Source organism: Phascolarctos cinereus, unplaced genomic scaffold, assembly GCF_003287225.1.
Source record: "Phascolarctos cinereus isolate Bilbo 61053 unplaced genomic scaffold, phaCin_HiC Scaffold_726;HRSCAF=1367, whole genome shotgun sequence".
NCBI lineage: Eukaryota > Metazoa > Chordata > Mammalia > Diprotodontia > Phascolarctidae > Phascolarctos > Phascolarctos cinereus.
Window position 1 is genome coordinate 297,681,450 of NW_027556098.1, and position 16,530 is coordinate 297,697,979.

Below are 16,530 nucleotides of genomic sequence, written 5' to 3' on the forward strand. Positions count from 1 at the left end.
ATTTAATTTTTGTTTGTTTCTGTTAGGCAATGGGGTTAAGTGATCTGCCCACGGTCACACAGCTAGTAACTGTTATGTGTCTGAGGCCGGATTTGACTCCTGACTCCAGGGCCGGTGCTCTATCCACTGTGCCACCTAGCTGCCTCAAAATAGGCATTTATTAAACACCTATTACATGCTAGGCACTGTGTTATCTTGTCGTTGTTGTTAGTGTCTAGTGATTTTAGTTGCATCCGACTCTTTGTGACCCCATTTGGGGTTTTCTTGGGAAAGATACTAGGGTAGTTTGCCATTTCCTTTTCCAGATCATTTTACCAATGAGGAAATTGAGGCAAAAAGAATTAAGTGACTTGCCCAGGATCACACAGTTAATAAATGTCTGAGGCCAGATTTGAACTCATGAAGATGTGTCTTCCTGAGTATGTAGGGATCCTGAGCGTGTACCACCTAGCTCCCCAAGCACTGCACTAAATGCATTACAAAAATTCTCTCACTTGATCCTAACAATAACCTGGAAGGTAGTTGTTATTATTGTTATTCCCATTTTATAGTTAAACCCAAGATCAAACAGCTATTAAGTGTCTGAGGGCAAATTTGAACTCAGATCTTCCTGAATCCAGGCCCTGAACTACCTACCTGCCTTTGTAGGGAGGGAATAGAGCTTTGATCAAAAAGATAATCACTTTTAAATATTTGCTGAGTTGTCAGTTCTTCCTGCTTAGCAGCTGCTAAAAGGACTAAAAGCACAAGTCTTTAATGGGATCGTGGGGAGAGAGATGGATGGCTGACAAATGACCTGAAGTAGGTCCCAAGCCTCCTACGTGGTCAACCAGAGCCAGGAAGTGCACCTCTGAGCATACTTCATGGGATGACCTTTATATCATATGTATATGTTGACTTTCCATATAGGACATAACTTCCTTGAGGCCAGGAATTATTTCATTTTGTCTTTGTACCTCTGTCCCATAGCAGAGTGCCTAGCACATAGTAAGCAGTTAATAAATGTTTATTGATTGATTGGCTGATCAAGACTGTCATTAAGGACTAGAAAAGAGATGGGCTACTCATGTACTAGGAATTAGGGATAACAGATGGATAGCCTAAGTGATGCACTGGTATAAAAAGAAAAAAAAATCTTCTAGATATCAATCAGGCAGATCTTTTACACAGGATTTAGAAGAACTATTGATTCAATTATATAAAATTAATTATATAAACTAGTGGCCTAGTAGTCTCTAAACTTTTTTATCTGGTACCCCCTTATTGCTAAGCTATGTGTGGTATTTAGTACATATGTGTTTATGTATTTATAAATTATGTAATGTACTAGTATGATGTTTTATACATATATATTATAAAACTTAAATAAAAATGGAAATTATAAAGGATGGTCTAAAGATGAAATATTTCAAAAATATTTTATTAATAGTACTCTTTTTGCTCTCAATAATAATAAAAGAAATACCTAATATTGATGTAGTGGTTTACATATGTCATTTGATCTTCACAACAACCCTGTGAAGTAGGCGCTATTATTATCCTGATTTTACAGTTGAGGAAACTGAGGCTGAGAGCAACGAAGTGACTTGCCCAGGGTCACAGAGCTAATATCTGAGGAAAGATTTGAACTTAGCTCCTACCGACTCCAAGTCCATTATTCTATCTACTACTCCACCAATTATATTGTAGTGAGGTGAACTTGATTAAATATGTTTCATTGTTTTTCAAAATCTTGGTTTTACACTTTGTGATATGGTGATTTGAAGGTTTGGTTCTAAATTCTTTTTGTTTTGATATGTGGCTTTAATGATTGTCCTAGCTAAAGAAGATATCTCACAAACCTGTGTACATCCAAAGGGAAGGAATGCATCCTTGACTATATTTATTAAATAATGTAGTGAAGGAGAGTTTGGATGAAGACCAGCAGAGTTACACAAGGTTAGCAGTTAACCAATCTTTAATACTAATAGGAAATAATCTTGGGGGGTGTATGTGTGTGTAGCAGGTGGGAGGGTTCAGGGACAGGGTTTGCCTTTGACTTAAGGGCAGCACACAGTAGGATGGCTTCTGGACTGTGTAACAGTTTTGCTACTCCTGCTGAAGGTCCAGATCTCCTCAGGGCTCTAATTTGTGTTGAGTTTCAGACAAAAAGCCAGTATATCACCAATAGGAGACTGCCCTGTTATCCACAGGGGAAGCTGACAGTGTAGTTAGAACTACAGGAATGAGAGTATATTTTTAAAATTATTTAATAAAAGTGTAGAATATGGGGCAAGAGCGTAGGGAACTTAACTCTGCCACTGTGCCACCTAGAAAGTGGCAAAGACATGGGGTGGTGAGGTAATTTAGCCCAGTCTTTTGGTTTATCAGCCTTAACATACATGTATCATTGGGATGTGGAACCATACCATTCAAACCAGTCTTCATTGGCTCACAAACCACCATGCTCATTTTAAAACCCTATCTACCAAAGATTTTTGTTGAAATCCATGTAATAAATTTCCATCTTCCTTGATGCAGTTATTCTTACAAATCAGGTATCACATTTTTATAATTTTAACAAAGTTCAAAATCCACCTAAACTTTTTACTGGGAAGATTTTAATACAGGTTAGAAATTGCTTCCACTTTTTTTTTTTGGTGAGGCAATTGGAGTTAAGTGACTTGCCCAGGGTCACACAGCTAGTAAGTATTTGAGGCCGGATTTGAACTTAGGTCCTCCTGACTTCAAGGCTGGAGCTCTATCCACTGTGCCACCTAGCTGCCCCATGCTTCAACTTTAAAGAGTATAGATATGAAAGTTTTTATAGGTAATGTGCTTATATCATATTCAGTAACACATATAGGAAAGATTAAGTGTACAGAAGGAGAGGGTGGCCAACAGTGAGGAAGGAGTCAAAGTTAACAAGGGAATTGATAACAGTGGGATTACTAGAAGGAATAGTGTTGCCCTTGACAGAAATGGGGAAGTTTAAAAGAAGGGTGGTTGAGGGAGAAAAATAATGTGCTGAGAATCTGCCAAAAAAAAAGAAATCACAATCCATCCGTGAATGTTCATCCTGTGCAGGTCACTGTGTCCTACCAAAAACAAAATGGGGTTGGGGGCTGGGGGGGGGGGTGGAAAGGCTCTTTCTCATCAGCCATTGCCCTGCAGTACAGAGCATGAGGTGTGTATGTGTGTATGTGTAAGATTTTCAGAAGGGAACCCGTACAGCTGGTCTGGGTGTACAGGTTGCAAAACAATCATGATGGGAGAGGTTTGTAGCTTGCACAGTCAGCCCTAAGGGTTGCCAGCTGCTAGAAGGAGCAGAATTGGGAAGTATTATAATAGGTAAAGGGGATGGTATAATTGTGTTAGAAATAAGTCCAACAATTGGCTATTTTCGGAAGACAGGATGTGACACGTCTTCACATTATCTGATGGTTTACCCTTTGGGGTCATGACATGGCACAGCAGCAATGGGGCCCCCACTTTGGAAATCAGTGATATAAACAATAATTAAATCCATTTCAAATAACTTAGGCAAATAAGAAACCTCTCAGATTGCTTTTATTTATGTTTAAGATTGTACATACATTATCTTTGATAAACTTTGAGTTTAAATTTTAAATTGTACAGAAAAATAGGACACATGCTTCTGTATATATATAAATTATAACATGATAGCAATCTAAAATGTAAAATCCTGCCATGTATCAAAATAGTTTCCTTCTTATATGGAAAGAAGTTGCATTTTATATATATATATATATATATATATATATATATATATATATATATAAAATTATGATACAGATTATAAATGCACATTTTGCTCTTAAAGAAGCAGCATGGTATAGTCATGCACCAGACAAAGACAGCTGGGAGTCAGGAAGACCTGGACTCAAATTTACCTCAAACATTTACTAGCTGTGTGGTCCTAGGCAAGTCATTTAACTTCTGTATGCCTTAGGAAATTGAAGATCTTTGATCCCTCATATAAACATCAAAAAGATGGTGTTTGTGTTTAATAGGACTTATACTTTGAGTTATTTTTCTCATTTGTGTGGAAGTCAGCAGTTTATACATTCTAGTCTAGTCCCTCTAGCAATCAAGGACATGCAGACAATAGGTCCCTCAGGGTTAGAGGTTGTGTCTGTATCTGTGAAACAGAACAAAGCTAAGTGACCTATAAACTGAGATTGGATTGCAGTCGTGCTTAATTCATAGCCTCATGCTTCAATTCACTTACATGGTTTATGTATACCTACAAACTTCTCAGTAATAATTTGTAAAAAAATAACTCAATTGTTAAAAAATATTGACACACATTTGAAAAATGGAAACATAAAAGTAGTATCTTTCTGATTTGGCCAAATAATCTAATATCCAAAGAAACTAGACTATGTCAAAATAAGATTTGTTACAAGAATGTCACAAAGAGTCTTTGGTGTTGAATTTTTTAGGACATTAATCCTTGCTTACTGAGATCCTTAATCTGAATTTAAAATCATAGATTTCCTTTCCATAAGAACTTACAGTAGGTTTCAAGTGATAATATAAACCATGGAACTGATTTGCAGGTTTTTAAAACTAATTTTTGAACTTATTATTTTACATTTGCCATTAACATTTCTTTTTTCTCCCTCTGACTGCTCCCCTCCCCCAGTTAGGAAAAAAAAAAAAGTAAAATCCTTGTAACAACCATGGCTAATCAGACATAATTGATTGGAAGTTAAGGGCTCAGGTACAGGATCCTGACTGTACTACTGTCAACTCCTTATTTCCCACAGATTAATTTTTCAGAATGCAGAGTCCTAGGCCCTTTGTTTCTCTTCTTTCTAACTTAGTCTTGCCTTTCTTTTCTACATTTCATTATTCATGAACACTTTTATCTAGGGGAAGAGAAAGAAGGTGAAACTCAAATCATTCAGTTCCTCAACTTTGTGGATCAAGGGCTAAAATGAGATGTAAAAATTCTCTGTGCATCTAATTATCCTATTCCGGGTCCTTAAAATAATAAATTGAGCATAGGTTGTCTGCATTTTCAGTAGAACTATTATTGTTATTTGGTCTATCATGTGAGCTCGGATTGTTTATAACACATATAGCCACTTCTGTATTCTTCTAAACTTTGGATGAGGTCAGAGAGCAAAGTATCTCATCTTATACATGATGGCATAAGGCAATGTCTTGCCACCTCTACTGAATGCAGCTGCAACAAAGCATCAGTAATTATGTCCAGAGGGAAGATGTACAATTTGTATTCCATATATTTGCTCTTGACAAGGTAGTTAGTCTGTTATGAAGAAACAGAAAAAAATTGCAAATACTGAAGATATATTTTTAAAAATGCATATCCTTTTAAAGGAAGAGCTGGCATGTTGCCTCAAATCACAGCCAAATTAGAATTTACATAACTACATGATTAAAACACAGAGGACCATAGCAGCACAGGTGGTGTGTAAATGGAAAGGTTAAAGTAAAACCAAAAGTTCCAATATTCATTCTTTGTAAAACAGATTATATGAAAAAGTTGATATTGTTTAATTGCAGGTACTGCATTTGAAGAAAGTCATAGACAAATTGGAGTAGATGCAGAGGAGGACAACCACGGAAGGCAGTGGTATGATGAAGAATGACAGAAGGAACTCTACATGTTTAGCCTACAAAGGCAAGACTTAGTGGGGATATGATTGTTGCTTATGGATCTGATTTCACTGATAGAGAAAAATCCCAGTATGGAAACTAATACCAATGTAGCTCAGCAATCCCTGTATAGTGTTAGGTGCCTGGAACACTGAAAGGTTAAATGACATAGCTTAGAAAGCTAAGCTAAGAGTAAAGGAGACAGCACCATTACACATGTCAAAAGAAAGACCTGAAGAAAGAACTTGAAGAAAGACTCCAAGGCCAGCCCTCTGTCTGATTTGGCTGTTTTGAAATGAAGGGCTGTCATGATCAGACTTAACTAGATACAGAATGAAGAACTGGGATCAATGAATGAGAGTTACAGTGAGTTCAACTCCATACAAGGAAAAACTTTAAAAGAGTGGCTAGATAACCACCTGTCAGAGATTTTGTAGAGGATATTCTTGTATTAGGAATGAGATTGGACTAGATGATCTCAATGACCCATGTACCTTCCAGATCCTGCTGTTTTATCATTGAGTAGGGTTCTTTGGGAATAAGCATTGCAGATGTTATCATGTGGTTAAAATTAAATTTTAGATGGTATTTGATTTGTAGTAGTTCAATTGACTAATTTTATCAGAAGAAATGTACTTAATTAAATTAGCTTAATCATTCTAGAGTACTTAAATATGATATTGCTGCTTACTTTACAAATATGATCAAAGGGAAGCTAGGGAAAAAAATCTATATTCAAATTTGACTCTACAGTTTGTGACTTTTCAAAAAAAATTCAATCTATAATGTAAGTAGATTGCCATCAACAGAAGTCAAAAGAGTGTGATCCCATCAAATTTCTTAGCCATTGTCATCAGGAAGAAGAAAATGGCTTGCTTCCACCTATGGATTTTTCTCACCTTCCGGGGTAAAAGTTTCTAGGCAACCTTCCTCCAAGCTGTTTTTGCCTCAGGTGAAACAATTTCTAGTTATAGTTCTGGACACTATGCCATAATCTTTTCTTATGTCAGATCATTTAACTACAGCGGGAAAGCATCTGCCAGAGGAATATGCCATCAGCTGAGGAAGTCAATATAAGCATTACATCTGATTGACCTTTAAATGACATAAAAAAATAGAATACAATAAATCCTACATTCTAACTCAGAAAACTCCAAGTATCAGATTTTTCTTTACTAAGAGTTTTGTTCAAATTTGGCATACATAAAAAAAGAACACATCACATAGCAATCAAATGCTTTCTATAAGTTTATATGGTATAGTAAAAATACCAGTTTTAATCAATAATTCCATTATAAGGCACACTTCTAAAGCATGTATATATACTATAAATACAAAAACAGCCAGTTCTTTTTCTAATTCAGAAAACAATATTATATAGTTTTGACTAGTGCCAAATTAACATGCTTTGTATTTAGCATAATTACATTCACAAATCGTAAGGAGCATAGTTACACTTCAAGACATGAAACGTCTTACTAAAGTTCAAATTTGGGTATTTATAATTTTAAGGAATGCAAATTCATTAATGGCTTACTCATCCAGAAAGCAGACCTCATTCATGTAGGGCATAGCTAGGAAATTTACCTTAAAGGAAAATAACTGTTATAAAGCCATGCACTTTTCTCCACAGGACAGTTTTAGAACTATCCTTAGGTCAGAGGTAGCAGCTTAGAATTGTATGCAAAATTAAACAACCTTTCATAAGCCAGGGCAGCAGACTAGAAACTGCAAGGGGATGGTGCTACTGGAACCTGAAGCACTGAAAAAAGCTAAGCTAAGAGTAAAGGAGACATCAGCACCATTACACATGTCACTAACCCATCCAGGTATCACTTCATTACAGCATAATTCAGGATGATGACACTGAGTCAAGAATTAAAAAAAAAATTGGACCTATAATTTCATTGCACAGGAAATTTCCCAGAGTAAGCTTTCTCTGCCAACGCAAATCAACAACTGCTCTACAACTTTTAGTCTATAGTAAGAGAGTTGTCTAGGGTACTCAGAGGTTAAGTGTTTTGCCCAGTGTTACATAAACTAGCATGTCATCTTTACTCCAGTGCTGGTCCTCTATTCCCTATGTTGTGCTGTCCCTTGGTGCCTCAATAAAAGATTAAATTATATTCAGTATATTTGGAGCATAAGACAACATATATGAAGGCAGGGAAATATGTAATACACTTTAGGAAGCTTTCCATTAAGAAGGCCAACATAAAAATATGAGACACCTCAAATGCTATCAGATAAATGAGGTATACAGTATTGTATTTCATTTTAAAAGATGTCTCCCCTTGATAAAGGTGGGGGCAGTGAGAGATTTCAGTTATTTTCTAGGCTACATTTGATATTTACTTTCCAACCAATGTCAAACGTAGGTAAATTTTCAGTTTACCTCAACTGAGTGATAATTAAGTAAGCTCACCTAAGCTTTTGAGAGAAACTGGATAAACTAAATATCAAGGAGCAATGTGCCTTAGTGAGCAAAGTACTGGATCTAGAAAAGGACTGAACTCAATTAAAAAGACCTGAATTTGAAACCTGTCTCTGACATTACTAGTTACATGATGATGGACAAGTAATTTAATCTTTCTGTTTCAAATTTGTCAAAAAATATCTACACTACCTATGTTACACAGTTCCTGTGAGGCTCAGATGAGATAAAACACGTAAAGCCTTTGCAAACTTTAAAGCACTATGTAAAATCAATTATTATTAGCAAACTAGAGCAACGTGCTAGCATATTCTTGGTATTCAGCTTTGCTCTGGTTCTTATAAGGAAAGTATAAGGGGTTTACAGTTTGGGAGAAAGAGCCATGTGCATCACATTTGGACACATTTTAACAACCCATTGCAAAATCATGCATTGTCAAATACTGGATGCACAAATAGCCCTAGCCCAGGAGGCTTTAGCTAATTATGATTAGGAAAGGAGATTATTGCAAAAATAGATAAAACCTCAAAATAACTCAGGGTTCTACAAGGTAGTGAAGTACTTTATACCAAGTAATTTTTTAACTAAAAAATGTGATGGGTTTTTATAGAGGGTTAAATAATGTTAGTCTTGTATTGTAAAATGAACTCTTGACCAAAAAAAAAAAAGTTCACAGTTTCATATATGATCTGCTTTTGTTTTTCTTTGTATACTGAAATGCTCATGTTCATCTGCGTTTAAGTTCATAGTTTAAAAAAAGGCTTCACAAGTCAATGACAAAATAATTAATGAAATAAATTTCAATTAATCACATGTATGTGCCCTTGGGCAAGTACCTTCACTTTTCAGGGCCTCATCTATAAAATGAGGGTGCTGGCCTCTAAGATTCTGCCGGCTCTAGATCTGTGATCCCAGGTATAAATCAAATATATAACAACCATAGAATTGTGTGGATGTTAAAAAAAAAATCTTACTTCCAAACTGATATTTGTTAAATGTGTGTATATATGTATAAAATCATAATCTCTGCAAATTAAAATGCTTACATAGTAAACATTCTGTTATCTGGTATTCTCACTCACTAACCAGATCTCTTTCTTAACTACCTCTGTTTATGACCAGAGTTGGGGAAAAGCATGATAGTTCAAATAGTCTCCCATGGCAATGGCATAGGAGTCAAAAAAAAAGAATAAAGAATTGTTTCCTTACAAACATCCAAAATAACTGTTCTTTACTCCCCCACCTACCTGGGACTTTCCAGAGCCTTCTTGCTTTTTCCTAAGGGAAAGATAGGAATTTAAGAAATCCCAACCATTTCTTATTTCTTTTTTCTTATACTTTACATAACAGATTATGATAAATTTTGCCTATTTTAAAAAATATCTAGACAGTCAATTTTCTTCTAATAGCTAAGGTCAATAAGCTTTGCTTGTATTATACTTTGAACAAAGTTCCATGGATTAGGTATTTAAATCATTAAATCATCCAAGCTGAAGACTTTAATATGTATAAAAGTCTTTCTAGCAGACTTGTGAATCTTCAGAGTAAGATTAAGTTGTCCTCAGAATTGTTTTAGTGTTATTTCAATATCTCAAGGATTTTTAATTTCCTTGAGTTGATCCTTCTTCTACCAATACATTCTGCAATACCTTTATAACAAAGTAGATTGTCTGTGGCCACCCCTGATGTTTTGGTATTAAATGTTTTTTTTTTTCTTAAATCTTCCAGATTCTTAAAGAACTGTTAACTACATGTGCATATGCATCTATGAATTACACACATATACACATGTATGTATGCATTTGCATATAAATAACACATCTTTATGAATTTATGTGGTAGTTCTCCGTTAACGATAGTTTTTGATTAGCAAGTACAAGCCTTTCCCCAGTCACGCCAGATAGCAGAGTTTACTATAAATGTCTTTTGGAACTGAAATAGTTTTAGAAAGAGGTTCTACTACATGCTGCTAATACAAATAAGTAGAAAACCAGGGGTCCCTGTATTTGTTGAATTGAATCACTTGGCAGTAAAATTCAGTTAATGCCTTTGGCATTGGTGATACTTCTTCCCACTCAGATCTGTTGCTGTGGTAGACCTGCACTTCATCTGTAATTTCATCTGGAGCATAATCACCACCTAATATGTAAATTTTATCTTCAATTCCAACTGCACCTGCATTAAATCCTGCACATTCAAAAGATCCTTCTCCCTTCCAAACACAAGTGTCTGGACAAAAACTATAAACCTTGTAGGTAGAAAGGTCACATATGTACAGAGTGGAATTTACTGGCACTGCCTTGATTAATGTTGCATGAAAAAACTGGCCAAATTCTGCTACTAGTTCAGACCACTGATCAATTGTGGCATTATATTTAAAAAAACAATCAAGAGACGGATTAAAAGCATCAGTAATCTCTACTTCAGATCCAAGAACATAAATCACATTTTGGCATGCACTTGCTTCTGGATAGTATATGCCTCTAGGCAGCTGGCTTACAGATAACCACTCTTTGGAAAGAGGATTGTAAGAGTCAACATCCAACAGACTTTTAATGTCCCGAGCTCCTCTAGTCTTTCCACCTATAACAAACAATTTATTGAGAGCCACAACTGATGTGTGCATGGTTCTTGGTTTTTTCATTGCTGATACTAAGAAGAAGTCATTCTTGACTGGGCAGTAGCACCAAGTCTGATCAGTTGCATCATGATACGATTCAGCAATGTGGAGTCGAACAGTTCTGCAACATTTCCCTTTGCAGCCACCTGTCATGAATATTTTCTCTCCATAACTAGATAGACTAGACCCAGGCAAATCAACCATGTGAGTCTGTGGCAGCACTTTCCATTTATCTGTTTTAATATTATAGCAAAATGTGTGCTGGTTTTCTCCTGCTTCTTCAGTTTTGTGAACAAATATATATTTTTCAGTTGTGGATGGACGTGCATCTGGAAAGAGTCCACTGGAACGCTGCACACATTTAATTGCATCCCTGATTATGTCAAAGCACTTAGTGCTTTTGAATAAATGATCTTCAGAGAGCAGGCAGTTCTGGAGAGTCTCCTCAGATAACTGATGTAAGCGTACCTTTTTCATTAAATGAGGCAGATGCTTTTGCCTTGATTCCAGGTTATGTTTGGTCCAATTAAGAACTGCTTTCAAAACAGATTCTTCTTCAGGAACATTTAATTCATCTGCTTCCAAACATTTTTGCAGTACTCCAAAATTAATCTCTAAAAAGTCTGTGGATTTGAGTAGCAGGGAAAAGTGATGCTGTACAAATTTAAGTGCATGGTCAAACAAATGGGAAGCACCGTAGCTATCTGATATGGCTAATAATTGTAAACAATTGACAAGATCAATACTTTTTATTAAAAAATCACTGCAAGCTTTGGAAAGGAGTGAAACTTGAAGAAATGATGACAACTGGAAGAACATTTCCACATTGTCATCTGTTATTTCTGTTTTTCCAGTATAGGCATAATCAAGAAAAGCTTTCACTGCTTTGGGGGACAAATTACTAATGGTAACACTCCCATCATCTCGTTCTCTCATGTTTACTTCAAACATAGCCCTGCAAAAACAAAAGCAAATAATATATGAATGGTAAATAATATTTCCTCCTCTTTGCCTCTATACTGATCTAAAATTAAAGTTTTAAGATCTTAAGGAATATATTTTTAAACATACTGGTTACACATTACACATACGTAATTTGAATGCACATAGTGCCTGGCACATAGTAGGTGTTTAATACATGTTTACTGGCTGATTAAATTATTTGTCCAGTTTATACACACACACACACACACACACATATATGTGTATATATATATATGTATGTATGTATGTATATATGCATGTGGGGGGAGTGTATGTGTGTGCTCATGCACGTGTGTTTGTCTGTGTATAAGCCTGGCCATCTGTTGATGAGTTTTTTCAGCTGCATCAACTCAAGACTATTTAGTAGGATGGTATGTTGAGAGGCAGTGTAGTATGGGGGAAATTAGATTTGGAATTAGGAGATCTGAATGTGACTTTTTGCTCTTATACTTACTAATCTCCTCAGGTTTTCTCTTCAGTTTTTAGTTTCCCCAAGGAAAATGTTTTGAAAAATGGGAGTAGGATTTGTCCGTATTACTTGAATATATGTCCTAATGGATTGATGGCATTCATATTTTAGATTTTATGCCATCCCATATCTAGACCAGATGTAAAATTCTTTCCACTAGGATTTTTCAGGGAGAAGATGGTTTTCTCTAAATACTCTAAGGGCAATAATGGGAAACAGGAATCAGATTTGGAATGGTTACACGTGTTCACGGGATCATAAATTTAGAGCAGATGGTAACCTCAGATATCATTTAGTCCAACTTCCTCATTTTACAAATGGGAAAATTGAGGCCCAGAGAGATGAAGGGGCTTTTTCAGTGTCACACAAGTTAAAAGTGGAAGGTCCAGGACTTTAATCCAAATCCTCTGATTCTAAACCCAGGACTCTTTCCACTGTAACATCCTGCACCCTTGACGGCAGTCCTATTTTTATTTTTTAAAAATGCTTTCAAATACACTTAGATTACTCTAATGCCAACCTCAATTTCTATATTTAACTCATATTATCATGATGTTCATATAACTCATCAATAATGTCAAGCAGCAGCATTATCACATAATATAATATATATTACTTTTTAAATTTACATTTATAAATGTCTTCACATTTAATCTGTATATACATTTACTGAAACCCTCTGGATGATTTATTAATAGTGAGAATTGTTTTAATAACTTTCTTTCTGGTTTATGTCAGAACTGATTTGGTTTTGTTTCTAATTGTTAATATGTATATCTCTGAAGAAAAAATCTGTGAATTTTCATTCTCTCTGAAGATCAAATAAAGGGCCTGGAATGGTAGCACATGCCTGTAATCTTTTAAATACAGAGTACAAGTATCCTTCACAGTGCATACTTATCATATTTATTTTTCATAAATGAACAGCTTTGAATGGTAAGGTCTCATTCCTTTGAAAATTAATGTAACATTTATGAAGAAAACACTATGTAAATTTGTTTTAAGAGCTACCTTTTTGTTTTGCTTAAGGCAAAGTCCCTCTGTGATTAAAAATAGGTGGGCTTCCTTTTTCTCCCCCCAAATTTAATTATTTTAGATATATCTATTTTTATTGATTCCTTCTATTTTTATATCATATTCATTTCTGAATATGACTCCCTTACTCGGTGACTATAACAAAAATTTAAAAAAGAAAGAAAGAAAGTAGTTCAGAAAAACTAACCAATACATTGACTGGATTTGCCAATATACATGTTCATATCCCTTACCCACCCACCATACCCCTCACTCTACCACCGTACTCCTCCCCCCAACTTCTGCAATGAAGGTAGAAAGGTAAATTTTTCAAGGCTAAGTTTGACCATTATAATTGCATCACCTTCAGTTTCTTTTTTATGTTATTCTTCTTTCCATTTACATCATAATCATTGCTTTGCTTCTTCTGCTAACAGGTCTGTTTTCAAAGGTAGGGAAAAACACTAAGCACCTATTACAGAATAACACCTAATATATATGGATATAAGTAATTAATAAGTAACTTGAAACCCAGGCCAGTGGAATGAATATGATGAAGATGCCATGTGAATCTTTCCTGAAATGAGGTTATTACAGAGAAATCTTGCCGTGTGAGTTTCATGTGCATGTTCTATAACTACTGTTCCCAAATTCTTCTAGTGTCTTTATCAACTTCCTATCTCATTCTTATAATCCTCTCAACACTGTTACAGTATAACCTAGTATCCTGCTTACTTAATAAAATAAAGGTCATCCAATAAGAGATCCCCCAGGTCTCTTCTTCCATTACTCATCTAACTCTTTGGCCTTTTGCAATTAACACCTTTATACTTGGGAGTGGGGAATGGGAGAGGTATCTTTTCTCAAGCCTGGCAATGATCAAAGTACTCAATATGTAAAGTGGCTAAACAATAAGGATAAAGACTTTTATAAATTAAAGACTTTTACAAATTAGATGTTTGTTTCAATATAATGTGGGAGAATCTGTTGGTTCTTTGATTTTTTTAAAAAAAACATACTTGCACATTATCTAAGAGAATGAGAAGGCAAAGAGAACATCAGTGCACTAAAGAATTTAATAAGTAATCAGTACAGCAGGAAAAAAAAAACCAGAAAGGCAGTAGGTGGAAGATGTGAATTACTATTTCAGGGGGAAAATTTATTTGTTATCAGAGGAAGATTTGTTAATAAATCCCTATCATTACTGGTGGGAAAATACAGAGGAACTACTCTCCAGTGGTTAAGAGGATGACTCTGTGTGTGTGTGTGTGTGTGTGCGCAATAATAGGACACTGAGAGGAAAGGTGGATGAGAGGCAGATTAAATAAGTGAGAATTTAGGGTTACTTTCATATTCTGAGATATGTAAATGATACAATATAATTTCAGTAGAATTCTATTTTGATAAAGGATAAGCAACTGGATTGTGTATTAAGTCTTATTTCGTTCATTTACCAATGCCTGAGGAGAGCCTATTTGTTAGATTTACGTGCCTTCTAATAGCATCTGTTGGCAGCCGACAGGAATTTCAGATTTAGGAATCAGGAAGACATAATCACCTTTAATAAAGATGGTCCTGCATTTCCAACCTATTAAAGAAGGCAAATGTCACAATATTTAACCTTGATTTCACTTGTGGACATCTTTTTTTTTTTTCAAGGAACACAAATTATCAAGGAACACATCATCCTATGATGAACAGAAGACATATTTAAAACATTATGAAATGTCGACTTCATAATATGAATTATCTACATTATCCAGAATTTGAAATTTGAATCAGAAAGAAACTGTTTACCTGAAAAAGTCACTGCATGCTGCTAATACACAACGATGGCATGGGATTATTTCACCTTTTACAATTATCTTAAAATCATAAAAGGCATTCTTCTCTCTAAAATTCTGTAGTACATTTAAAATTTGTTGCCCATGTTCTTCAGCTACAAGAGAGTTGCTTTTCTTATCAGGTGGAATTCCATTACACATGGCCCATCTAAGAGACTCCTGTGAGCAGTCCATGGTGAATGTAAGCTGTCCTTAGAACTAAAAAGGAAAAAAAAAGCTGATTAATTTTCGTGACAAAATACCTCAGTTCTAAAAGTTGCTGCTCTATTTTTAATTGTATGAAAAGTGCTCCTGACTACAACTGAAAGCTAATGAGTATATCTAGTTAAAACATTTAATTGTAAAACTCTAGGATTTTTACTTTATTTTTTTCTAAAATATTAACTATCAATGAAAATTAATGTTCACATCCAATGTTATGTCAAAGCACTAGTTTGCACACATACAGCATTTTAGCATTATAACAGTAATGAAAATTGAATGTGCAGAGATGACAGAGCCTCCTCTTCTGAAAAGTTAGGGATATATGTGTATTCATTTTAAAGAAGTAGTTTCAATATGTATGTACATAGGAAACTAGGTGACACAGTGGATAGAGTGCTGTACATGGAGTCAGGAAGACTATTTGAATTCAAATCTGGTTTGTGATACTTTCCAGCTGTATAATTAGTAAGGTTAAGTCATTTAACTGCTATGTCAGTTTCCTCATCTGTAAATTGGGAATAATAATAGCATCTACCTTTCAGGATTATTGTAAAGGTAAAATGAGATGTTTGGAAATCATTTTATAAGGGGGCAGCTAGATGGTGCAGTGGATAGAGCACCAGCCTTGGAGTCAGGAGGACTTTAGTTCAAATCTGGCCTCAGACACATAATAGTTACTAGCCATGTGACTTGGCAAGTCACTTAACCCCAACTGCCTCACTAAAAATTAAACAAACAAAAAAATCATTTTATAAACATAAAAGCACTATAAACATGGTAACTTTTATTATTCTATTTATTCTATGTTTCTTTTCCCCCCTTAAAACATACCTTGATATCATCTTCCATTCTCTACTCATTTACTAGTCTCCAATCGAAAGGTGGTCCTTCTTTTCTCAAAGGTCAACCATTCCACTTGTACCCTTGATCCCATTCCCTCTTGTGGATGGCCCCAACAAGCATCATTCTTGTTCTCTCTAATTTTCAATCTCTATCTGTTGCCTCATTCACTACAGACTACAAACACTCTTAGGTCTTTCTATTCTTAAAAACCCTCACTTTATGTCACTATTTCTAAAGTCTATCATCCTATATCTCTCCTCTCTTTCACAGCTAAACTCCTAGAAGGAGCTGTTTGGATTTGTCCCCATTTCTTCTTCTTCATTTACTCCTTACACCTTTACAACTGGGTCCTGACTTCATCACTATTGAAATATCTCTCTCCAAATTCACCAAGGATAACTTAATCGCCAAATCTGATTATTTTTTATTCAATTCTTTTTTTTAAATCTCTGCATTTGACACTGATCATTCTCTCTTCCTGGATGTTCCC

General features: G+C 35.2%; 1 protein-coding gene across 4 annotated transcripts in view; it reads right to left on the reverse strand.

Moving 5' to 3' along the window:
* Positions 1 to 3,518: 3,518 nt before the first annotated feature.
* The window catches only part of KBTBD3 (kelch repeat and BTB domain containing 3), a 28,208-nt gene continuing 15,196 nt past the window's right edge, over positions 3,519 to 16,530 (reverse strand). For 3 of the 4 annotated variants that reach the window (XM_020996078.2, XM_020996081.2, XM_078156839.1), the window contains 2 exons: positions 14,947 to 15,191; positions 3,519 to 11,637 (listed from right to left, as the gene is read on the reverse strand). In XM_020996078.2, the coding sequence (XP_020851737.1) occupies positions 10,032 to 11,637; positions 14,947 to 15,167 (1,827 nt within the window). In that variant the 5' untranslated portion in view covers positions 15,168 to 15,191 and the 3' untranslated portion in view covers positions 3,519 to 10,031. Of the gene's footprint in view, positions 11,638 to 14,707; positions 14,738 to 14,946; positions 15,192 to 16,530 lie in introns of those variants that run through there. The other variant, XM_020996087.2, reaches the window with a different exon arrangement.